At 56.2% G+C, this 24053-nt stretch overlaps 1 protein-coding gene across 1 annotated transcript in view; it reads right to left on the reverse strand.

The window, feature by feature from the left end:
* Nucleotides 1-7622: 7622 nt before the first annotated feature.
* CASTOR2 (cytosolic arginine sensor for mTORC1 subunit 2) overlaps nt 7623-24053 on the reverse strand; it is a 56328-nt gene continuing 39897 nt past the window's right edge. Inside the window, exons 3-9 of the mRNA XM_057748723.1 lie at nt 21053-21246; nt 20249-20381; nt 19605-19728; nt 18659-18769; nt 18120-18202; nt 13481-13575; nt 7623-13400 (exon numbers count right to left, since the gene is read on the reverse strand). Of these exons, the coding sequence (XP_057604706.1) occupies nt 13335-13400; nt 13481-13575; nt 18120-18202; nt 18659-18769; nt 19605-19728; nt 20249-20381; nt 21053-21246 (806 nt within the window). The 3' untranslated portion in view covers nt 7623-13334. The remainder of the gene's footprint in view (nt 13401-13480; nt 13576-18119; nt 18203-18658; nt 18770-19604; nt 19729-20248; nt 20382-21052; nt 21247-24053) is intronic.

The raw sequence follows: 24053 nt of genomic DNA on the forward strand, positions 1-24053 counted from the left end.
ACCAGAGTCTGCTCCTGCAGTGCAACTGGGAGAAAATGGTGAAGTACAGTAAGTCCCCTACATACGAACCTTCAAGTTACAAACTTTCAAAGATGCGAACGTGCGTTCGCATGTCTAATCACATAAGTTAGTTAATTCACGTGTCTGGCGTACATTGTCATGTGCGTGCATCCTCTACAAGTGGTTGTGCTTTTGCGTACTTTACTATACAGTACTGTATAGGGTACAGTAGTACAGTATCTTTATTTGAAGCCCAGGATGTGCGGAAGCAAGCGTGAAAGCTGCGGCGGTGTAGCTGGTACTGCTAAGAAGTGCCAAGCAATAATGACAGAAACAAAAGTGTTATAAACCCAGTACGGTGCAGTACTGGGCAGGGGAGCTGCCTAGGTAAGCTGGGCACCTAGGCTAACTTTGTTGGGCTTAATGAACAAATTGGACTTATGAACGCACTCTCGGAACTTGTTCATGTGTAGGGGACTTCCTCTATAAAAACAACCGGTAATCGTGTCGCACACTGGGCTCTCACTCATGGTTTGCCTGTATCCCCTGCCTTTTATTCACTCAGTCCACACAGTTAATCACACTAGGTCACAAAAAAATCCCTGTAAGCAGGTCTCATGATGCTTACACTTAAGGAGGCAAAACAGACAATCGACACGCAAAACGCGAAGTGCGTTCGGTGGTTGCGTGGGCTGTGGAGAAAAAGCAGGAGCGGGACGGGCGATGTCAGGAGGGTGGCGGTTTAAAGCGGAAGTGTCACCGAGCCAGTGTCCTCGCCGTGACCTGAGGCAGTGGGACCTGGCCAGGCGGTGTCTGGGGCAGCAGCCCTGGGACCCCACGTCTGGGCTCATGCCACCTCCACTTCTCTGTAGGGGGACCAGTTCTTATGTTTATTACAGCAAAGTATTTCTGTAACTTGAAATAGAAACTGAAAGCCACCTGTCACTTTCCTTCCTAGAGCTCCTCATTGGGCCGAGGACCATGTCCCCCTATCGGTGAAGAACAGTGTGATCCTTCCTCAGGGAGATACATGCCTTGAAGCACATGGTGATTGGCAGAGGGCGATGGCCCTGAAGGGCAGGTGGGGTCCCCCCAGCTACGTGTGGGGACGGTCTCCGTCGGATGTGGGGATGGTTTTTAGCCTCCCCTCAAGTGGCAACCAAGACTCAGATCCAGTAACAACCTCTACCCTGGACATGGCACCCAGAGTGTATTAAGGGACGTCCTTGGATTTGTCTTAAAACCCAGCGTCTCTCAGTCGGGTCTGGTCTCCCCGGCCAGGAGGCGTGGCTGTGCCCTTTGTGGGTGACGGGGGTTCCCGGCTGGAATGCATCTGCCAGGACCTTCCCGTGGCTGTCCTCTGTGCTCACGTCCCATCTCAGCTTTTTTCCTCTTGTTCCCGGCCCCTCCCAGAGAGGCCTTCTACGCCATTGGCTCGGTTGCTGTGATTTCTCATCTTGTTCCTGTGAAGGGTCAGCGTGTGCAGGCCCTGGGCTCCTCTCGTGTTAGTGTGTGCGTGGGTGACACCCTGAGGGAAGCCACCATGGGCCACCCTGACGTGACCTCTCTCCTTACAATCAGACTCCGTGCATTCAAGGGCACTGGGGTCCGTGCAGAGCCCGGAGAAGGTGTAGGGGCCCCACCACCGTCTCCCTCAGTGGACAGTCCCTTCCAAGGCGCTTGGGTCTCTGCCTTCCATCCCCCTGAGCCCTGGGCAGACGCGCAGGCTGCCACTTCATAACAGTTCTGGGGGAGGACAGGCTGTCACTGTGCGCAGACCCTTAAATCAGCTAATAAGAAACGTGGCGCCACTCTGGTCAGGTCAGCCCTGACACATGCAGAATCCTGTCACCACCTCGCTTGTCCCTTGACTAGATGGCTGCCCATATTTCCAACATTTCAGGAAACACTTATTATGCACTTACTGTGTTCTGCTAGACAGTCAGACGCTGAGAACCCTGCAGTGGAGACGGTGCTGACTTGGCCCAGCGGGTGACGGCCTGGCTAAGTGCCCAGCTAACCCGGCCCAGGGCGAAAGCTCGGGCTGTGTCTGTGAAGATCCACACTGTTCTCCTGCGTGGCATCCGGTTCCAGCACCTCCCGACCACCAATGAGAGTGGCTCAAGCCGTCCCAAGGGCCATTCTTTCTGTAGTCGCTACATCAGAACTCATCTGCTGCCTCGGCCTAACCGTTTGGTGTGACGCACAGACAGGCCCTTTCAGATGGATGGCCTTGGGGACAGCACCCAGCACAGGCCCACCCGGCCCCAGGACTGTCCCCCAGGAACTTATTCCCTCCCCACAAAACCCCACACCCACCTTTCTCTCTCCAGGATGCCTTACCCAGAGACTCACGCTGCACCAAATATGAAATCCCAGCCTTTCTTTCACACAAACCTTGCTGCTCAGCCTGGAGCAGCAGCAGCCCAGATTAAGTGTGAGCTGAGACGATGTTTGGAGTCCTTCTCAGGTGTATTTTCTCAGATCTGGGGCCACACCGAGGGGCGTGCTCAGCAGTCACATTTAGAAGGATGAATCCAGATTCCGTGGTCCCCTCCTCAAACCAGGAGTCCACTCTCTTGCCAGGGAGGCAAACAGGTGGGATGTAGCTGGTGAGAGTGGGGGTGGGGACGGCCCACAGGGTGGGGAGCAGAGAAGCTTAGTCTTCCCATCACTGTGGTGGCCTGGTGGCAGCAGAAGTGCCAGGAGACTAGCGTGTAGAGGACACAAAGCCATGCCCATCAGGAAATGCCCCCTTTGACCCCTGGGGCCTCATCAAATTTGAAAGCTTTTGCACAGCAAAGGAAACCGTCAACAAAACAAAAAGACAACCTACAGAATGGGAGAAAATAATTGCAAATGATGAGACTGACAAGGGGTTAACAGCCAAAATATACCAACAGCTCATGCAACTCAATATCAAGAAAACAAACCAATCAAAAATTAGCAGAAGACCTAAATAGCCATTTCTCCAAAGAAGAGATACAGATGGCCAATAGGCACATGAAAAGAGCTCAACATCGCTAATTGTTAAGGAAACGCAGATCAAAAACCACAATGAGGTATCATCCTCACGCCGGTCAAAATGGCCATCATCAAAGTCTACAAATAATAAACACTGGAGAGGATGTGAAAAGGAAACCCTTGTACACTGTTGATACACATGTTGGTGCAGCCACTATGCGGAACAGGACGTAGATTCCTTAAAAACCTAAAAGTAGAACTACCATATGATCCAGCAATTCCAATCCTGAGCATGTATCTGGAAAAAACAAAAACACAAATTCAAAAAGACACATGCACCCAATGTTCATAGCAGCACTATTTACAATAAGCTAAGACATGAAAACAACCCGAGTGCCCATCAACAGATGATTGGTTTAAGATCTGTATATATACAATGGAATACTACTCAGCCATAAAGAAGAATGAAATATCGCCATTTGCGGTAACATGGATGGACCTAGTGATTATCACACTAAGTGAAGTAAGTCAGTGACACATGTGATATTACTTATATGTGAAATCTAAAAATTAACACGAATCCATGTACAAAACAGAAACAGACTCACAGACGTAGAGAACAAACTCATGATTACCAAAGGGGAAAGGGAGGGAGGGAGGCATAAATTAGGAGTATGGGATTAACAGTTATACGGAATTACACATAAAATAGATAAGCAGCAAGGGTTTACTGTATAACACGGAACTATATTCAATATCTTACAATAACTATAATGGAAAATAATCTGAAAAAATATGTCACTGAATCACTTCCCTGTACACCTGAAACTAACACAATATTGTAAATCAACTACAATTAAAAAAAAAAAAAAACAAAAAGAAAATGCCCCATTTGAGTCCACCCTTGGAGACAAAAACTGACTGTACGCTGTTCCACAGCTGCAGTCGACCTTCATCCCAGTGGGGGAAGTTGAAGATGAAGCACAGGCTGGCGATGGAGACGAAGCACAGGCTGATTGGGTACCTGCTCCCGAGCACCCACCGTATGCCAGGATCTGCCAGTGCCGGGGATGCGGTGGCAAGAGGGATGCGTCACCCCAGCAGGGGCCCTGGGGGCTGGCTGCCCCTGATCAGTCTCGCCTCAGAGTGGAGGAAAGCAGGAGGAGGTCACTGCCCCATAGAGCACCCAAAGGAGGTACTGGGATTCCTTTAGGCAGATTCTACCCCTTAACCCTGGCCTTCTCAACCTTGGCTGTGTAACAGAATCATCTGGGGATGGTTTTGTTCTTGATATACGTTTTGTGTATTCATTCATCAGTTGATGGACACTTGGGCTGGTTCCACCTTTTGGTTACTGTGAATAATGCCAAAACATTGATGTACATGTTTTACATGAGTTTGTTTTTTTTTTTTTGGAACATTCCCAAACTAGTGTTTGGGTGAACATGTTTTCAGTTTTCTTGGGTAGATACCTTGGAGTGGGATTGCTGGGTCCTTCATTTAAATTTTTAAGTTATGACACTTGTATCATGGAATCCACAACACACTGTAATTGAGTTCCTAGACACTGATTATTTCCTGGAATACAACTTGGGCTGCTCCCCTACAGGCCTGTTAGGGGCTCTCTGCCTACTTCTCCATGGTTCTCTCTACCTCAGGACCCCCTTCTCCATCAGGACCCTCTCAGTGCCCAGTGCTTATCCGTGTGGGGAGATGGGCTACAGTCCAGCTGATGGCTGCCAGGGCTTCCCAATGGTGGACAGCTCCTGGAAAAGCATCTCAAGATGCTCCGGGACCAGCTTTCGCAAGGTGAAGACCTCTGTGGTCTTCCCTCTGTCTTACTTCTCCTTTATGCTACCCTCTACTGTGTTTATAGGAACTTTCTTTACCTGTCAAGGGCTGTCGGAATAACATTTTCTTGGCAGTCCTTCCTGCGTGCATCCACACCTGTTGCCTTCTCTATCACATTCATTAAAAAACAAAATTGAGATGTGAGTCACATACTGTAAAACCATTTTGAAGTGTACAATTCAGTGGTTTTAGTCGATTGTGGTGCAACCATCACCATGATCTCATTCCACACTCCCTTTGGAGAGCTGGTTTTCACCATCAGGAGCCCCTGCTTCCCCACCAGCTGAATAAAACCAAGGGGGAGGCAGAGTGACCACAGAGGGTGCTCTTTCCTTCTGCGGCCCTGCATTCTTTTTAATACTTTTTCAGAGTGGGTTGGGGAACTTTAAAAACTATACTGAGGACTTCCCTCATGGTGCATTGGTTAAGAATCTGTCTGCCAATGCAGGGGACATGGGTTCGACCTCTGGTCCAGAAAGATCCCACATGCTGTGGCGCAACTAAGCCCATGCACCACAGCTACTGAGCCAGTGCTCTAGAGCCCATGAGCCACAACTACTGAGCCTACACACCACAACTACTGAAGCCTGTGTGCCCTAGAACCCATGCTCTGCAACAAGAGGAGCCACCACACTGAGAAGCCTGTGCACTGCAATGAAGAGTAGCCCCCGCTCTCCGCAACTAGAGAAAGCCCATGCACAGCAATGAGGACCCAGCACAGCCACAAATAAATTAAAAAATAAAATTAAAATTAAAAACAAAACAAAACAAAACTATACTGAAGCCAAGACGAGTTGAATCAGACTCTTTGGGGTGGAGAAATGTCACAGGTAACTCCCCCCACCCTCCAGGGGAGTCTAATGTGCTGGGGTGAGAACCCTGCCAAGATGCAGCCAAAGCTGCTCCCGTGAGGAATTACGCCCTGGCTGGGGGAGGGGCACATTCATGGTTCTGAGGGTGGGACACCAGCCAGTCCTCTACATCCACGATGCCCCCCGCCACTCCTAACTGCAGTGGGAAGGCCCTTGAGTCTGCCAAGGTCATCACTCCTGAGAAACGAGGCCAGGACCCTGGCTGTCCCCTTTCCTCCTCCTATCAGCCATATTCGATAACCAGACTCACCATTCAGATGCTAAGTCTGGTCTCCTGCGTGAAGTCCTCCATGGTCTGTAGCAGAGTGTGAAGCCCCCGGCTGACCTGAGCACCTACCTTGCATTTCAGCCTCATTTCCTACCAGCCTGGTCCATTTCCTCCCTCCCCTACCCTGCTTCTCCATTCCAGCTATAGTTCCCTCTAGGCCCTCTGCACCTTTGCTGTCCCCTCTGGGTCCCCCTCTCTTACCAAGCTCAACCCTAACGTCCTGGCTTCTGTTCCTCCTGCTGCCGGACAGTGGTCACGGCCCCAGGGCACAGCATCCCCTTGTGGTGGAGCCTGGCACTGCACTCCCCAGAATAGCCCATTTCCTCCTCTTTATGCCTCCTGGAGCAACTCAGGTGCAGGGGTCACGGCAGAGTCATCTGGGTCTCCAGCCCCCGGCACGAGGTCTGGCACCAGCCTAGAGACAGTGAACGTGAGTGAGTGGTGGGAAAAGGAGGCCTTTGCCACTGTTCTGGGCAATCAAGAGTCGCCAGCAATGTTGTGGCTCCAGTGCAGTATGTGAAGGGTTGAGGAGGTGCTTAGTCTGCAAACCCCAGGAAGAAAAGCCTACACAGCAGCCAGAACTTTCTTGGACTCAGGGTCGTGAGTGAGTGCTTTTGCTCCCATTTTCACTCCTGCCTTCCATGGAAAACATCAGAGAGGGGCAGGGTGAAGGTTATCCAAGGTCCAGGAGTGCTGGTCTCAGGCCTCCTTCTTGCCTGGGCAGCCCCGGCAATCCACCTGCCAAGGGGGCAGAAGCCTAACCCCAGAGTGCTTGTGGGAGGGACGCTGGGCACGGTGCCCTCCCTCCTGCCCCCAGGATGTCTTATCTAGAAGCATCAGCTTCTGGGCTTCCAGCACCAAGAAACCTTTCCTGGGGGTGTTACATCCCCAGCAGGGCTCCAGTCCCTGATCCTTCCCCTGCCACCATCAAGGTCCTATCGTGCTCCAGGGGCCCCCAGTCCCCCCAGGCCCACCTCTGCCAGAGATCTGGGGAGGAATGGTGAGTGTAGCAGCCAGTTTCCAAGGCGGCCCCCAAGGTTACCTTGACCTCTTGGTTTTCACACCCTTGTGTGGCCTCCTCCAGGGTCAAGTTAGAGCTGGGCTGCATGACGACAGAATATGATGGAGATGATGGTGCATGCATTCTGAAGCTAGAAGAAAAACATTTTTTTTTAGGTCTTACCTTGGTCCTTGAATCCCTTGTTCTGGGGGAAGCCAGGCACCAGACTGTGAGGACACTCAAGCAGTGGAGACCCACGTGGAGAGGAACAGGCTTCCTGCCGAAAGCTAGGCCCACCTTGCCAGCCATGTGGATTAAGCACCTTGGAAACAGACCCTCCAGCCCCAGCTGAGCTTCAGATGTCTGCAGCCTTGTGAGAGACTCTGAGCTGAAGCTGCTTAACCTGCTCCCGAATTCCTATCCCATTGAAACCAGGACACACAATCATTTTAAGCCTTACATTTTGGGGGCAACTTGTTACGCAGCATCGAGGAACTAATACAGCCCCTCTTGCTCTCAGGGCTATTTCCTCTCTCAGATTCTTACTCTGCCTCCTCCCAGCTCCTGGCCTGTGCTCCCCCAACCATGGTACGGAGAATGGAGAGAGATGAGACGTAGCCCTGGATCAGCACAAAAATCAAACAGCCGCCAGCCAACATCATTTTTTTCTTCCATTTTAATGAACACTTTACAAAGTACAAAATATACTGTCTTTTTTTGGGGAACATTAGGTACTTTTTTTCTCTCTGTCATACAGTACATGAATCTCGAAGGTTTTGTGTTTCTTCAAGAAAGAAAGAAAGCATGAGGGCCCCGGGGTGCAGGGCTGCCCAGTTCTCCCCTCGCCCAGACCCTGGGACAGATTAAGTGCCGCTGCTACTGCTGGTGACCCGGGGCACGCCAGGGGAGGGCCAGACCCCCACGGCGAGGCCCTGGGCAGGGCAGAGGCCCCTCTGAGCCCCGCTGTGCAGCCAACATCCACTCACTCCCAGTTCAGGGTAACGGAAATGATTTTGGCGACGAGCAAGAGGAGGGCTTGGGGTCTTGTTTGCTGTTAGCCACCCCTCTGCAACCACACCCCCAGTTTTGGAGCCAACCGTGCCCCGCCCTTCCTGGACTCCTTTCTGAACAGATACACTGCAGCCGTGGACAGGAAAGTGTGCTGGGCTTGGCCTCTGCCTTGGGACCTGAATTTGGCCTGTTTCTCACCCACCCCTGCCCCCCTTCAGCTTTGTTGGATGCTCTTCGCGGATGAGCCACAGTAGGCGAGGGGGCACCGGCCCCAGAACCTCGCCCTGTAAATACTGTCTTTGGGGCAGGCTGCTTCTGAGACGTCTTCCCGCAGGTCGAGCCCTTGGGGCCGGCTGCAAGGACCGTGGGGCCTCTGCAGGGCAGAGCAGAGCCCCTGTGGGGACACCGCTGTCCCCTCTCCAAAGCCGTTTTAACAAAGTCAAGGGGAGCGGGGCAGCCCCGTGTTCGAGGCCTGACACTCCCCACCCCTTCAACTCTCCACGTGGCCCTCAGGGAAGAACGTACCCAGGCCCTGACATACGGAACGAGCCAGTCCTGTCACTTGGGTTTGGGCTCTGCACGTGTGGGCTCACATACACACTAGTGTGTGTGACACAACACACGCTCACACTTATGTGTGCGTATACACAAACGTGTGGCCATGCCCAGAACACTGCTCTGACTCCCAGCACTTCCTGCCTCGTACCTGCCCCCCCCACCCCCGCCCCGAGAACCAAGAGCCACGAGCTCCCTCACCACCAGGCTGCCCACAGAAGCCACGGTCCAGGCCACAGGCTTCCACGGCTCCTTTAAGCCACTCCTGGTGCCCTCAGCCCCAGAGGTAGCAGGCTGTCTCCGCCAACAGCTCCCGTCCTTCCCTCCCAAGAAAGCAGGCTGCCCAGGAGGGTGTGGGTTTCAAAGTTGAAGGCCGTAGTTTCCGCCCCCACCCCACCCCACCCCCCAAAGCTTTCTCCCTTAGTCTACGGAAAAGGGTCCTTTCGCTGCCTCTAATTTGAAAATGAAAGAAAGGAAAAGAGCTGGGATATAGGAAAAAGTATCCAGCTAAACGAGGGCTCAACTCCCCTTCAAGTCCCATCCACTCTTCCCAAACCTGCCCTCTGCTGGGCTGACCACCGCCTGCCATCTTCGTTGACCCACACGCGCTCCCTTGGTCGCTCCCGTCCCAGGCGGCCTCTTTGAACAGAGGGCTTCTGCCCCCTCCAGGCCTAGCTCCTGCCTCAGCACAATATCCAGGAAATCTGGAAAGCCAAAGCCCCTGTCTTCCCACCACGGGGAGACCCCATCGTCCTGCCCCAAGCTCCGCTCGGCGGCCGGGACAGCAGTGACCGGCTGGCTGCCCCCCAGCCCTGGCTTACCGTGGGCACAGATACACTGGGGGTGCCTCCCTCCTACCCCACCCCCATCCACTTTCACTCAGGAAGTGGCATCAAAAACTCCTCCGTCACAGGGCTGGAGCACTACCACCTGGGAGGTCCCAAGCTCCCCTCTCGCCGCTGGGCTGGGAAGGGCCCTGCTTGTGCATACAGCCAGATCCAGAGGCTCAGAAAGGTGGCCCAGGCTGGCTGGAACTGTGGCCAGGAGGGGCTGGTGGTGGGTGAGCACGTTCGTCTTTGATTATCAGGCAAATGGTGCCCTTGGCTTGGGGTAGGGGCCTAGCCCTTCCCATCTCCCCAGAGCCTCCCCTCCTGAGCTCACTGGCATCCTCTGTCACCTCAGACGGGCCAAGCCCCAACGGACCATACATCTCTGGACACCACGCTGGTCACCGAGGCCATGCCGCCCGAACAGGGAGGCCACAGCGGTCAGCTCTAGCTCATCTGGTCCCTCCCTTCCCACCAGGGGCCTGTGGCCTGGAGTTGATGGGAGGGGGAGAATGCTGGTGCTTGGGGGGTCCGGGACCCTCTGAATCCTGGGGAAGGGAGGTCTGCGTGCCTCTCCTGCGTGGATGGGTGCCCTGGGCTGAGGGCAGTGGTGTGGGCACCACCTCCTGGGGGGCTTCGGAACCCCCCGTGGAGAAAAGAGGTGCAGAGCGGGCACTGCCCAACTCTTTGCTGCGTCAGGCTGAGGGAGAAGGGGGTTTCTTAGGAACCAGGGGAGCCCACGTTAAGGGTTGAACCAAAGCAAAGAGGCAGATTTTTATTACCGGGGGTGGAGGCAAAGTGGGCGGTCACGGGTCCGGGTCTCCCTCGCTCGCCCTACCTTAGCCTGTCACCACTCTGCAGTGTACAGGGATGGGGCAGGTGATGAGCGAGGGCGGCACGTAGACGGCTTGAGCTTTTCTTACCAGGGAACAGCACAGACTCAAAAGACACACCCGGGTCCCCGGGGGCAGCTCCAGGGCCACCCGCTCAACCCCGAGCCAGAGCCAAGAGCACCTCAGCCCAACAGGGCGCCTTCCTCAGGGAGCCTCTCTGTGGGTCCGGAGATCCCCACATCCAGCAAAGCTAGAGACGGCTGGGGAAGAGCCCTGGGGAAACCGCTCACTCTCCCCCCAGGTTGCTGGAGACCAAACCACTGACTCACGGGCACACACACACACTGAGGATGTACCAGCCTCTGCACATGGTGCGAGGACTGGGGGGCGGGTGGGAAACAGAGGGAGTGGGTTTCCAGGGTGTCGGCTCCCACCCCGTCAGCCGGATACGCAGCTGGGTAGCCCGGAGAGCCGAGTCCTTGCACCAACCCCTCCCAGAAAGTCAAGGGCATCCGTCCCTTTCTCGGGCAGATGGGGCCCGTCCCCAGGAGACCTGGGGAAAGACCCTGCGGCGTCTAGCCTTGCAGGTGAAAGAAATCAGGTGACGGGGCTGTGGGGAGCAGACCTGGACGGAAAGCCGCCGGGCGCCCACCCACATGGTCCAGGTCTTCGGGCTGAGAGCACCGGCAAGGGCGCTGCTCTGTTCCCACTGCTCCTCCCTCTGTACCACCGTCCCCCCTCCCCCCACATAAAACAAGGGTGTCCAGGGGCCTTGGCCGTGGAAACGGGATGACAGGGAGGGGCCAAATCCAGCTTTCAAGGGAGACTCGGGGAGGAGGGAGTAGGAACCCTCAACACCTGCCCTGGGGCTCAGTTCCTGGGCTGCTGGTTTAGTTTTTCTCTCAAGTCAGGGCCAAGGCAGCCAGCCAGCTTCTCTAATAATCGTATTGCCTATATACTTGAATTAAAAATATATGGTGGCTCAAAACGTGCCTGTGTGCACGGCAGACACCGCAGGGCAGACGCCCTCACGCCCACACACACACGCACACACGCGTGTGCACGCTCACACAGTATATATTAACATATATATTGCTCAAGTATATATGCTATTTACAGTATATATCTATATCAACATAAAACACAGATATTTATATGTGTGTACAATACACGTCCTAGGGGGTCTGGGGAACACACGTTTGTGGGGGTCACAGGGCCGACACACTTGCTCGGCGGGAAGGAGAGGCGGGGGAGCGACACGGGGAGGGGGAAACACAGGAAAGGGTCTGGAGGGCGTGCCACGCAAAAATCAAGGCCTTCCAAGGACACAAAGGGGACTTGGGGTGTGGAGTGCTGCCCTGTCCACGCGGACACCCCCGTTTTTGGAACCAGCAAACAACTGACATGTTTTGGAGTTTTGTGCAGAATGAATTAGCTTAAAAAGAACAAAAAAACCAAAAAAGCCATGGGTTCCGAATCAGTGCTGGGGTCCTGAACACCTGCAAGGATCCAGGTGCACGGCTCCCCCACCTGGTGGGCTTTCAGGGCTCAGAGGGTCCCACGCGGCTCAGAGAAGGGGGGCAGGTGGGCTTCAGCAGCCCCAGAGAATGCCCCTTCTCCTCTGAGCTTCTCAGGGACAGCATGTGTCAGCTGCTGCCCAGGCACCGAGGTGGGCCCTGCAGGTCCTGCTTGCTCGGGAAACACCCCCAGCTAGAGAGGAGGCACGGGGCGGGGGTGGGGGTGGGCGGTGTCACCTCATTTCCCACGAGGCTGGCCTGCCAGCTGGCTGTCCACCTCCCCACGGCCCTTGGGTCCCCTCTGATCTCAGAACCACTCTGCCTTGGCAGCCCCGTGGCGGGTGCCCCGGGGACCCCTGTATCGTAACAGAACTCTGCTCCCAGCTTCCTGCTCTGAAGGGAGGGCCGAGACCCCTGGGAGCAGCTCCCGATTCTCATGCTTGTCCCTGGAGCCACAGGACGCCAAGCAATGTCTCGCGCTGGGCCCTGACAGACCCAGCAGGCCCCGTCCCCTGAAACTACCGCCAACTGCAGCCTGGGTGCAAATACATTAAATAAGAAATTACAACAAGGTACGGTTTTCTCTATTAAGGCTCAGTTAAGCTGCCTCCCAGGTCAAGTACTCATGAACGCCACGGTCCCTGGGCCAGGGGTGGGCGGGCAGGTGAGCTGGGGACAGAGGCCTTCCATGTTGCCCCAAAAGCAGGGCTGCGGGGGTGCAGGACGATGGGGAAGCCCTGTGCTGGTCTAGTCCACTGCTGGGGAGGCAGGGGTGACCTAAGAAACCTCAGGCCCAGAACGTTGGGGATGCCCCTGTTTGGGGGAAATGGAGGCTCTGCCAGCCCCAGGAGGGTCCAGGGAAAGCAGAGGGGACAGGAGCTTGTGCGCCAGGCTGGTAGGTCTCCTGGGGATCCCCCTCCCCCCAGGACAGAGCGCTTGTGGTGGGGAGGGTCTGGACACGGCCCCCTTGGCAGTCTTGCTGGGAGTCGGGGCGCAGGCCCTGTGGTTGGCAGGCAAGGTTCTGGATAGCTGGGGTCAACCTCCCGGCTCAGGGTCCCGCCGGCGCTCCTCCGGAGCCTCATCAGCACGTGACCAGAGGGCCACCCGCTGGCCTCCACTCTGCAGGAACCAGCCCAGAGCTGATGGAACCAGAGACCGGCGACCACAGGATCCAGAATCTCTGCCCTCAGGAGGGCCTTCCCGGGCCCGTGAACTCAGCCCCGCTCGGCCCGCCCCCCAAGACGACCCGAGCATCGGTACCCCAGAGCCCTGCAGGAGGTGCCCGCTTCCTTCGGCGTCTGCCCCTGGACGTGGGTGAGGCCGCCGACGGGAAGGTGGGCCAGCTGAGAAGCTCCCTGGGCCTCAGACATCATTTTCCGGGGTGGGGGTGGGGGGAGGAAGAGAGCGGTTCTCCGGAGGGTCCGCGGGCTCCAGGAAGGCAGGAGGGCACGGGGAGGCCTTGGCTCGGGCCCCAGGCCTGGTGGGGTCAGCCACAGGGCACGTGTCCTAGACACCCCTTCTTTGGGGGCCCCGGGGCCGGTCTTCCAGTCTGCTGAGAAATACTGCAAGAAGAGTCTTCAGGGTGGGGCCGGGCCCAGGTCTGGGGGGCAGACAGGAAGGAGCGGAAGAGGTCCTTCTAATGCTTCTCTGCTTGGCTGACTTTCAGGGCGCTGATGACGCCGTGGATGTTTTCTTCCGGTACCTGCCAGAGGCGGGGAGCAGACACCCGTGAGCCCCTGGAGCTGGGCCCGCCCTGCCCGGGGGCCTGTGCCGGACACTCACCAGGGCATGGTCGAACTTGAAGGTACTGATGTAGTAGGCGGGGATGTCTGCAGCAGCCAAGGGCTCGGAGATCTGGGCCACGATGCCGCACTCATCTGGGCACAGAGGCGGGGACCACGCTCAGCCTCCTCCCCACCTCGTCACCCAGCCCAGCCCCGGCCTCTCCCCTCCCTCTGCTGGCAGCGCCTGCCCTGCCCCCGCAAGCTGCCCAGAGAGCCCGCAGCCCTCCACCCAGCAGGCTTCTCTGATCTCCTCGGCCAGCAGTGAGCTCTGCGCCCGCAGGGCTCCACAGAAGCCGGTTCTAACCGTGACCCCCTCTGCCTGTTTCCTGTGCCTTGTAGTTTGGACTCATCTTCCCGACCATCTTGCGAATTCTCTAAACAGAGCCGGGGGCAGTGTGGGCGGTAAGAGGACATGGGTTCAGCCCCTGTTTTCTGTCTCCCTGTCTCTTTTCCAGCCAGATGCCCTCTCTCTGAGCCTCAGTTTCCTCATCAGGGTCCCCGCTGGGTAAAGGGGGGTAAAGGCAGAGTAAAGTCCCTACCTGTCCTAAAGGCAGTAACAGGCATCTGACCAGGAGGAATGTCATTTCCTTCTCCTTCTAGATCTCCAAAGCAGGGGCTCCTTCTGGCCTGCTCCAAACCTCAGCCAATAAGGTGGCCTTGGGGTTGCCTGAGGATGGTTCTCCCCTCCCCAGTCTGAAGACACCATGCAAAGCTTCCTCCTCCAGGAAAACCTCCAGGATGTGAGGACCACTTTTCTCCACCAGCACCACCCTTCAAAGCTATTGTTCTGATTCTAGCAATGATATATTTCCCCGACACTGTCCCAACTGGGTGGGAGAGTCCAGATCTGGCCACCAGCTTGCCATGGGATTCTGAGGCCAGAGCCTGGGCATCAACCTGGTCTCTACCCTTCCCCCGCTCCCAGCCTCCCCTGTGCCCCTTCACTTGTGGCCATGGACCTGCTTATTGGCTCACTGGGACCTAGACGTGACCCTGCAGGTCTCTCAAGCTCCTGCTTTCTGCTTGGTCTCCCAGGCTCCTGGCTGGACTCAAAGGCCCCTTTGGTGGCTGTACAGGCCTCGTGCCTGTACTTCTGGTGACTGTACTGCTACACGGTGGAGACTGGTTGTATCCTAAGATTCTTTAGCTACAGACACATTCATTTTCATTTCTATAAAAGGGGGGAGTGTAGGAGATGAGGGTCTAGAATGGTGCCTTTCAAATAGTGGGTGGCAACCCATTTGGGACATCAATTTAGAAGGTTGGTAACCAGCGTTTTATAAAATGACAACAGAGGGGACTTCCCTGGTGGCCCAGTGGTTGAGAATCTGCCTTCCAATGCAGGGGACGAGGATTCGATCCCACATGCCGAGGGGCCACTAAGCCCATGTGCTGCATCTACTGAGCACACGAGCCACAGCTCCAGAGCCCATGTGCTCTGGAGCCCACGTGCCACAACTAGAGAGAAACCTGCCCACCACAACTAGAGAAGCCCGCGTGCTGCAATGAAGATCCCACGTGCCACAATTAAGACCCCACGCAGCCAAAAAAAAAAAATATATATATATAAATAAATTAAAAAAAAAATAAAATGACAACGAAGAGGAAAAGGCAAACAGCTTAGATAGCACCAGAAGGAGTGCAGTTCTGTGAAACCGTAGAGTTGTTTGTGTATGCATGTGCTGGGCTATGATGGAAAACATATTTCCTGCAAACCGTGGTCAAAAACATATGGAATTTGCCAGTGTAGAATCTTTCAGATTCTCAATACGTTATTCTTCTTGCAGGGCTATTTATAGCTATTAGCCTGGCACTAAAACCCTCCACATCCCGGGAAGGCAGGTCCCGCTGCTGCCTACTAGGTTCACAGTGGTGCTTCTCACATGCTGCGTCCCCTGTCGCCCGTGCGTGAGGCCACTCAAAACAGCCCACGGCAACTGCAGACGGTAAGACGATTCAAGTTTCATCTACTACCCCACCTTGATACTCCCTGCATCCTGACTTTCTTTTTTCTGTAATATTATTATACTGAGTGTATTTTGGTAAACTTTGAACCAAAGCTGGGGAGAAAAAGATAAGCTGATATGCATCACAAATTATTAGAGAAATAGAAATAAAACTACAATGAGGTACCACCACACACCGGTCAGAATGGCCATCATTAAAAAAAATCTACAAATAACAAATGCTGGAGGGGATGTGGAGAAAGGGAATCCTTCCACACTGTTGGTGCAGCCACTATGTAATGTAATTGGTGTGGCCACTATGAAAAACAGTATGGAGGTTCCTCAAAAAACTAAAAATAGAGTTGCCACATGATCCAGCAATCCCACTCCTGGGCATATACCCAGACAAAACTAGTGTTCGAAAAGATACACGCACCCTATGCTCATAGCAGCACTGTTCACATAGGCAAGACACAGAAACAACCTAAATGTCCACTGACAGATGAATGGATAAAGAAGATGTGGTACATATACACAACGGAATACTACTCAGCCATAAAAAAGAATGAAATCATGCCATTTGCAGCAACATGGACGGACCCAGAGATTATCATATTAAGCAAAGTAAGTCAGAAAGAGGAAGACAAATACCGTATCACTTATGAGGAATCGAAAATGACACAAATCAATCTATCTACCAAACAGAAACAGACACAGAGAGCAGACTTGTGGTTGCCAAGGGGGAGGGGGCTGGAGGAGGGAAGGGTTAGGAGTTTGGGATTAGCAGATGTAAACTTCTACATACAGAATGGATAAACAACAAGGTCCTACTGGATAGCACAGGAAACTATATTCAATATCCTGTGACAAACCATAATGGAAAAGAATCTGGAAAAGAATATAAATATGCATGTATAACTGAATCACTGTGCTGTACAGCAGAAATTAAAACAACACTGTAAATCAATTGTACTTCAATTAAAAAAAAAGATAAGCTGATTCACACAACTTCCTGCTTCTTATCTGAGTCTCCAGTGATGCCTGGCTGACCCCCTGGCTCTGCTGGTCCCCTCTGCCTTCAGGAAGAAATGGTGACGGACCCCTTCCAGCATCAGGACCCTGCCCCTTTGCCTGTGATGACGTGGTGAGGCTCCTTCCCACTGTTTCTACCGTGGAGAGGCACCGCTGTGTCACACCCCCTTCTGCTGGTACTGCCCTCTCCTTCCCGTCAGCTGGGTGAGTATCCACCTGTCACCTCCGGAGCCACTTCCTCTGGGAAGCCTTCCTTTCCTCAACCTTCACCAAGCCTTACACATTCTTACATGTGACAGTGACAGCAACTGCTGCTTGCCTGATGTAACTGACACATCATGGAGGACTCAGAACGACCCTGAAGCAGCATCTACCATCATTCTTGTTTTACAGACTAGGAAACTGACGCTCAGAGGTTAAGCAACCTGCCCGAGGTCACCCTGGTTTCTTTCAGCCTCCTTTACTGGTGAACGTGCCTCTAGGCTCCTGCGTCTCCACATCCCCATGGCCCCACACTGGGCAGCAAATGTGGGAGGGAGAAATGCTAGGGTCTGTGGAGAAGGGGTCCCGAGGGACAGGATGGAGCCCAGGGCTGGACCAGCAGCCTTCAGCATACATTTCCTAGCACTGCAGAGAGCAGCCCACTGTCCTGCCCCCAGGATGACTCTGGCTTTGCCCTTGACGCGAGCAGAGTTAGGGGGCGCTGTCCAGTCCTGCTAGATAATGTCCATCTGCGACCTCGTCCAAAGAAAGGCACAGGCAAGTGGCAGAACCTGCCTCCTACACTGACCCGCCGCCCCCAGGAGCAGAGCTGCCTGGGCGGACCCCATGGCCCCTGGGGCAGTCTGAGCTTCATCTGGAACATTCTGTGCTCTATGGGAAATCAGGGTTTACCAATCCCACAGGGGCTGGCTGATAGAGGCGCTCCCTGGAAACAACCATCCCGGGATTTACCAAGAGTCCCTTCTGGGTTCAAGCTCTTGGGTCTGACAACTGTAGCCTGAAGAAATCACGTCTCTTCATGACAAAGCTCGCTGCGCTCACCCCGACGGGGCCAGCAGCCTACACCCAGCCCCGGGAGAACCGGCACCGCGTGGCCCTTCTCCACTGAGGGTCTGAGACCCATGGGCTCCTGGGAAGTGCTGACGGCAAAAACTATCTACGGAAGACACGGTTTGGACAATTGTGGAAACGGACGCTAAACTGAGTCTCGGGGGGATTCCTGTGAATTTCCTCCTGTGGGATTAGGTCACTGCGGTTATGCAGGGGAAAGGGTGAGGGGCTCGGATGTCTGAGTTTTACTGTGAGCTGTTCGGCTATTATGTTAAAGAAACTCATTAAAAATGATAGCAGTCATTACCTGCCAACAGAGGGACTAAGGAGCAATTTTTAATCCTCTTCCACTTTTATCACGTTCCCAATATTCTAATAATAAGCAGGTTTTAATTTTTGCGTGGGGTGTTTGGCGGGGGTGGGGAGGGTGCTTTGGTTGAAGCTGCTCCTCTAGCCTCTGGAGGCCAGTGCCTCCTGTCCCTCACTGGTCAAGGGACCGCACGGGCTGTGGGGACCTCGGTCTGCCCATCTACACCAGGGGTACACACGCACGGCACCTGGCAATGCTGGCCTCGCCCCTCCAGTGCTGAACCCCCTGGGGCTCACCAAATCCTAGGGGCTGTCCTCCAATCCGCACCATCTTCCAGAGCTCTCCAGACGCGCTCGTGAACAACAAATTACTAGGAAACCTTAAAGGAGAGATGTTAACCCCCAGATGTCAACTGTGCTCCCTCCGCCAGCCCTCCCTGGAACGTTCCCTGCCCTTGGGGCACTGATGTAGCGCCAGAGCAAGGGGGTGTCTGGCCCGAGCTCAGGGGCCCCAAGGACCCTCCCCCCAAGCCCTCCGCCCACTCACTCTGCACCTTCCCTGGGGGCGGCTGGGGGTGGGGCAGGAAGGCAAGGCTGGGACTGGGCTTTGGCACACCTGCCCCCTTCGCTCAGGCTGGTCAGCGGACCCCTCCCCAGCGCCAGGGGTGGGGTGGGGGACAAACAGCGCTGGACAGCGCTGGATGACCCGGGGCCTTTGTGGCCTGTCATCTGTAAGACGGGGCTGCTCACCTGCAATGAAGGGCTGGGGTAGGGACTTATTAGGACGCCGTGGGTGACATGCCCATCCCAAGCCTCCACCCCGGGGCCCGGCTCACCTCTGCTGGGTCTGCACGTCCATCACCAGGGAGATGTAGCCCTCGATGAGGGAGAAGGAGAAGAAGCGGATGTGGCCGCAGTCATCGCCGGCCGCCGTGGGGTCCTTCACTCTGGGGGCCGGGGGAGCTGGTGACGGGTGGCGTGGGGCCCCTGCTGCACCCCGACCCCAGCCCCGACCCAGCCCACCTGCCCTGCCCATCAGCCTGCGGTGCTGGGAAGAGCACGGGCCAAGTTCTGGCTCTGATCCCGCCTTGCGGGGGGACCCTGAGCCACTGCCCGCGTCGGTCTCCGCATCTGTGAGGTGCGGACGACTCCACGGCATTTGCGGAGGTGAGCACCGCACTTCACAGTGCTGGAGACCCAGCCCGCCCTCGGCGCAGGCTGCACGTGCCCCTTTCTGCGCGAGGTTTCTCTGTGTCTGGGATGACCCACATCTCAGGGCGCAGTCTATGGTTACTGCCAGCTCCCTGGCCCCACCCCGCGTGGTGCTGGCCTAAACGTAAAATCTGCCCTGAGGAAAAATGCAAAGCTGTGGTCCACCAAATGAAAAAACCCGAGTTCCCAGATCTTTGAATGACTGGGCCCCAGGAGCTCAGGAGACAGTGGGGTGTTTATTACATCCACACGTGGGTCTGGGGCTTCACCAACTTTTGGGGTTCCCAAGGAAGGATGTCTCCCCTCTTAGAAAGGGGCTTTTGGGTGGAATCATGTCTTTCCTCCTCAGACTAGCTCCCAGGGCAGGTCTGTGCCTCCCCCCTCAGACTAGCTCCCAGGGCAGGTCTGTGCCTCCCCCATCAGACTAGCTCCCAGGGCAGGTCTGTGCCTCCCCCCTCAGACTAGCTCCCAGGGCAGGTCTGTGCCTCCCCCCTCAGACTGGGGCTCCTAGGCAGAGTCATGTCTCCCCTCAGCCCATCTTGCAGCCCCGCACGCCCGAGGGGGCCCTACCCGTTGGAGTAGAACATGACGTCCATGAGGAGTGTGGCGACAGCGGGCAGCGTGTCAGGGTCCAGGCTGGTGACGCAGAACCTGTTGCTCGGACTGGACAGCGGGTGGATGACGGGCCTCTGGACTGTGAGGACACAAAGACAAGGGGCACTGAGGCCGGGAGGAGAGGATCATCGCGGGACAGGAGAGGGCCCGGGAAGAGGGGAGGCCCAGCGGCAGGCCCTGCGAGATCTGGGCCCTGTTGCTTCTCCTGCCTCCAGCACCCTCTATAGCTCTCCTGATCCTCCAGGCTCACCCCCAGGTCCACGGGCCTTTGCACATGCTATGGCGTCTGCCCGGAACGCCTTTCCCGACCTTCACCACCTGGCTTAGCTCCTACGTGTGCTCCGAACGTCAGCTTGAGAGTCACTGCCCCTGGGAGGCCTGCCCTGATACCCAGGGTCAGGGCAGGAGTGGCCTCTGGCCAGGGCAGGCTGCATCCACATCCACTGCCCTGGCTTGACCTCGGGAGCAGGATCTGATCAGGACTGTTGTACCGTGTTATGCCTGGCCCTTAACTGATGCTCTGAGAATGGGGCTGCCCTGGGGCAGGGCCTGGTCATTGGTTGAGGTCTCTCTGCACAACCCCCCCCCCCCCCACTCACCCATCTTGGGCTTCACGAAGCCGTTGGTGATGCCGAGGTTCTCGGCTGCCACTGTCTCGCCATTGACGACCCGCAGGATGGTGAACTCTGATGACAAGGTGTGGGTGACAAAGGGCAGGTCCCGCTCACGCACCTGTGGATGGGGAGTCAAAGAGTGAGTGTACCATGGTCCCTTGATGGAGTGACCCTGGGGGGCACTGGCCTCTTCACTCCGAGATTCTGTCCCCAGAACCAGCTTCCCCTGTCCTTGCCTCCTGTCGTCCTGGTCGGGGACAGGAGCCTGGGACCAGGGGCATGTACCTCCCCAGGGGCAGCAGGGAGGATGCAGAGGGGAGAAGACACCATGCCGAGGGCTAGGAGGTGCAGGTCCACGCCCCATTCCCTCTTGAGCACGGTGCCCACATCTGTCCCTGTCCCTCCCAGGCCCCTGCTCTCCAGGGTGGCCACGGCCCACGGGAGAAAAGCATGAATGACACGGTGGCCAGGAATTGGCCAGACACGCTTGCCACCCCGGGGGAGGGGTATGCGATGGGGGAGACAGACGTCCAGCTAGGAGGGCACCCCACCCACATACATCCCCAGCCCTCACTTCCTGGCCTTCGGCTCAAACCCAGCATGGTCCCCACAAAGGGCAGGCAGGGGGGGCTGGAGCCCAGCCTGGGCCACGACGACGGGGGACTGATGACCCCAAGGTACCCCTGACCTCTCTCGAGCTGATCATGAAATGGGGGGTGGGCACAGACTTTGCAGACCACGTCTGAGGGTGTGCCCACGTCACCTGGGCGTGGGCCGCGGCTTGCTCACCAGGATGAAGTCCGTCTGGTAGGTGGACAGCATGAACACAGAGATGTTCTGATCGGCCAGTGGGGCAATGACCGACTTGGCGATCTTGGTCACCCCGATGGGCTGGGAGCTGGAGAAGCTGCCGCCGCCCGACACCACGTTGAGGGCCAGCCAGGTGGCGTCGGCCACGCTCAGGTGTTCCGAGGAGGGCAGCTCTGGAGGGGGACACAAGAAGGCCAGCTTGTGGCTGATGGGCTCCGGCTGTGAAAGCTCGGGCAGACCGCCCTCTGGGCCTCAGGGCCCTCACGCATCAGAGGAGGACGGGATTGTCCTCAAAGGTCCCATCCTGGGAGGACGGAGCAGGGAAGGCCCTTAGAGGACTCTGGACGTTCCGGGCAGCTCAGCAGGGCAGGTACCATGGGGAGCAGGGGTTTATCTGTGCTGGGCCTCAGTTTCCCCAGCTGTGAAGTGATGAGTACTCAGCAGTAACACTACCCTTCTGGGTGCCAGGTGCTGCCATCACCACCTCATATCAGTGGAACAGGTCCCATGGTTTTCAAACTGGGTTCCCAGGAACCTCTCGGAGGGGCTTGGGGTGGGGTGGGGAGGCCGGGAGAAGACAGGGTAGGGGTCCTGAGATTTCTCTCCCTGCTTCAATCAGACCTGCACTTTGGGCTGCTTTGGAAGCACACTCAGCTCCAGGGGGGCTCCTGAGCTTGCCACCTCCCAGTAAGTGGCGACTGTCACCCAAGTCCTTCCTGAGAGCCCGGGGATCCTGGGCACGGGCACCGGCAGGGGCAGGGTGGGGGAGCTTCAGAGGGGCAGCGATCAACGACCACCATCCCCTTCACCCCATCCTGCAGAGAGAGCACCCAGGGAGGCTGTGCACAGGACACGGTACACACGTGTGCACGGCTGCATGAACAGGCAGCTACGGAACGGAGCACAGGCTGCACACGGAGCCTTCCAGGCATCACAGTTGCCTGCTCAAACCCACCCCGTACCAGGACTGCTATTTCACCCCAAACATGTAACAAACCACAGCTCTGAGGGGCTGGTGACTTACCCAAGATCACTTAGGGAATAACAGAGCCAGGACCCAAACCCAGGTCTGACGTATACACAGACCCTCATGCTCTATGCTGGGCGCCACACGGGAAGAAGGGCCAGTCCCCAACAGGGGCGGGGGCTAAGAAGACGGGCCGGACACTGGCAAGCGAAGGGGGCTGTGATGATCCTGATGATGCCCGAGGGAGGGTGGGCTGGGCTGTGCTGGCCTCAGGCAAGATGGCTCCGGAGGCCTTACCCAGGCTCCTACCTGCCCAGCTCTGGTTGTCATGGCGACCACAGCCTACGTAGCCTATTGGCCCTGCTGGCTGAAAAGGGCCAGTCCTTGGGCAGGCTGGCTGGAGAGGCAGGCTAATTCCCAGAGAAGGGAAGGGGTTTGCGGGCGGAGCAGGAAGAGAGGCTTTAAAAGACCCTGATCTCAGGCTTCCACATCTGATCTCTCCACCTGTCGTCCGGGGTGTCGGAAGAGAGACTTCTCAGCCCCAGGACCAACAGAGCAAACACGCTCCCCAGACCTGAGAGTCCCAGTTCAATTCTGAAATTCTAAGGGGCCTGAACTGGCCATGGAGGGGACTTCCTGGGGGCAGTGCTGTGAGCCCCCAACCCTGCCATCTCAAGCAAAGACAGTCCCAGGAGCCACCGAGGGCCGGGCTGCCCTGATGGTCCCATCATCTAAAGCACCATTCTAATCTATTCATACATGTATTAATAAATAAAATATTAATAAATATATTTAATAGTAAGAAATTTTAAATATCCCTTTTCATTAGGGCAGAACCCCAAAAGCCTTCTTGCGAAAATTCTGGAGGGTCCTTTCCATCACCACATGCTAACACATCAGGACCATGTCAGCTTTTGTGAACCTGCCTCTGCCTGCCTATTCCAAACTCCTCGCAACTCAAACCACCCAGCGGCTTCCCACGTCCTCTGGAGTAAAAGCCAAAGTCCTCGTGACGCTGGGAACCAGCGCTGTCCCAGAGGGCTTTCTGGGATAACAGAGATGGTCTACACCTACGCTGTCCAAAGCCACTCACCCCATGTGGCTACGGAGCACTTGAGATGTGGTCAGTGCTACAGAAGAAATACAACTTTATGTCGTATTTAATTTTGGTTCATTTCAATCCCCAGAGCCACGTGGGAGGAGCGGCTAGTTCAGGTCTACGGTTGGCCGGCCCCACGAGCCCATCAGCTCCCCAGGGCAGTGGCCTCCGTCGGCTTTGTTTTCTGCTATTCTCAGCGCCTGGCACGCCAAGGCTCCAAATGAACAGATGAGGAGGGACAGGACGGCTGTCCCTGACTCTCTGCTCTGCCCAGGCCCCTGTGCGCACCCATCTACCTTCTCTGCTTCCCCTGTCCACCCCCCCCCCCCAGCTCAGTCTCTGCGGTCAGGGCTCGGTCACACAGCCAGACCCCGGGTGGAGGGTAGCCTTCGACATCATCCCAGGATCCTACACCCGACTCCCCAGGATCAGACAAAGGGCCCCAGGGGAGCCAGTGCCATCCCCAGACACGGCCAACTTCTCTCAACTCTCAGTGTGTCCGTGGGGACTGGGCAGAACGCTGTCCATTTGCTTACAGACCTGGCTCAGAAGTCAGCCCCCCCACCCCCCATTTCACAGAATAGGAAACGGAGGCCCAGAGAGGGAAGCTGACTGGCCCAGAGTCACGGTGCAGTGAATGGCGGGGGAGGGGGCATCACTCTGGCACCACGGCACGCCTTCCAGACCCGCCTTGCCACCAGCCCGCGGTGCGGTGTCGAGAAAACCCCCTCACAGGGCTTCGCTTCAGGGCTGTAAAGTGGGGGTGTCTGGGCAGCTGGGGTTCCAACGCCCCAATTCTGACGCCGTGGTTCCACTGGCCTTGTAAGGCCTTCACGTGGCAGGTGGACCCACCACGACCCCAGCCTCAGGCCTGCCCTCTGTCCCCCGCCCAAGTTCCACCATCTGATCTTTAG

This window comes from Hippopotamus amphibius, chromosome 9 (genome assembly GCF_030028045.1).
Source record: "Hippopotamus amphibius kiboko isolate mHipAmp2 chromosome 9, mHipAmp2.hap2, whole genome shotgun sequence".
Lineage (NCBI taxonomy): Eukaryota > Metazoa > Chordata > Mammalia > Artiodactyla > Hippopotamidae > Hippopotamus > Hippopotamus amphibius.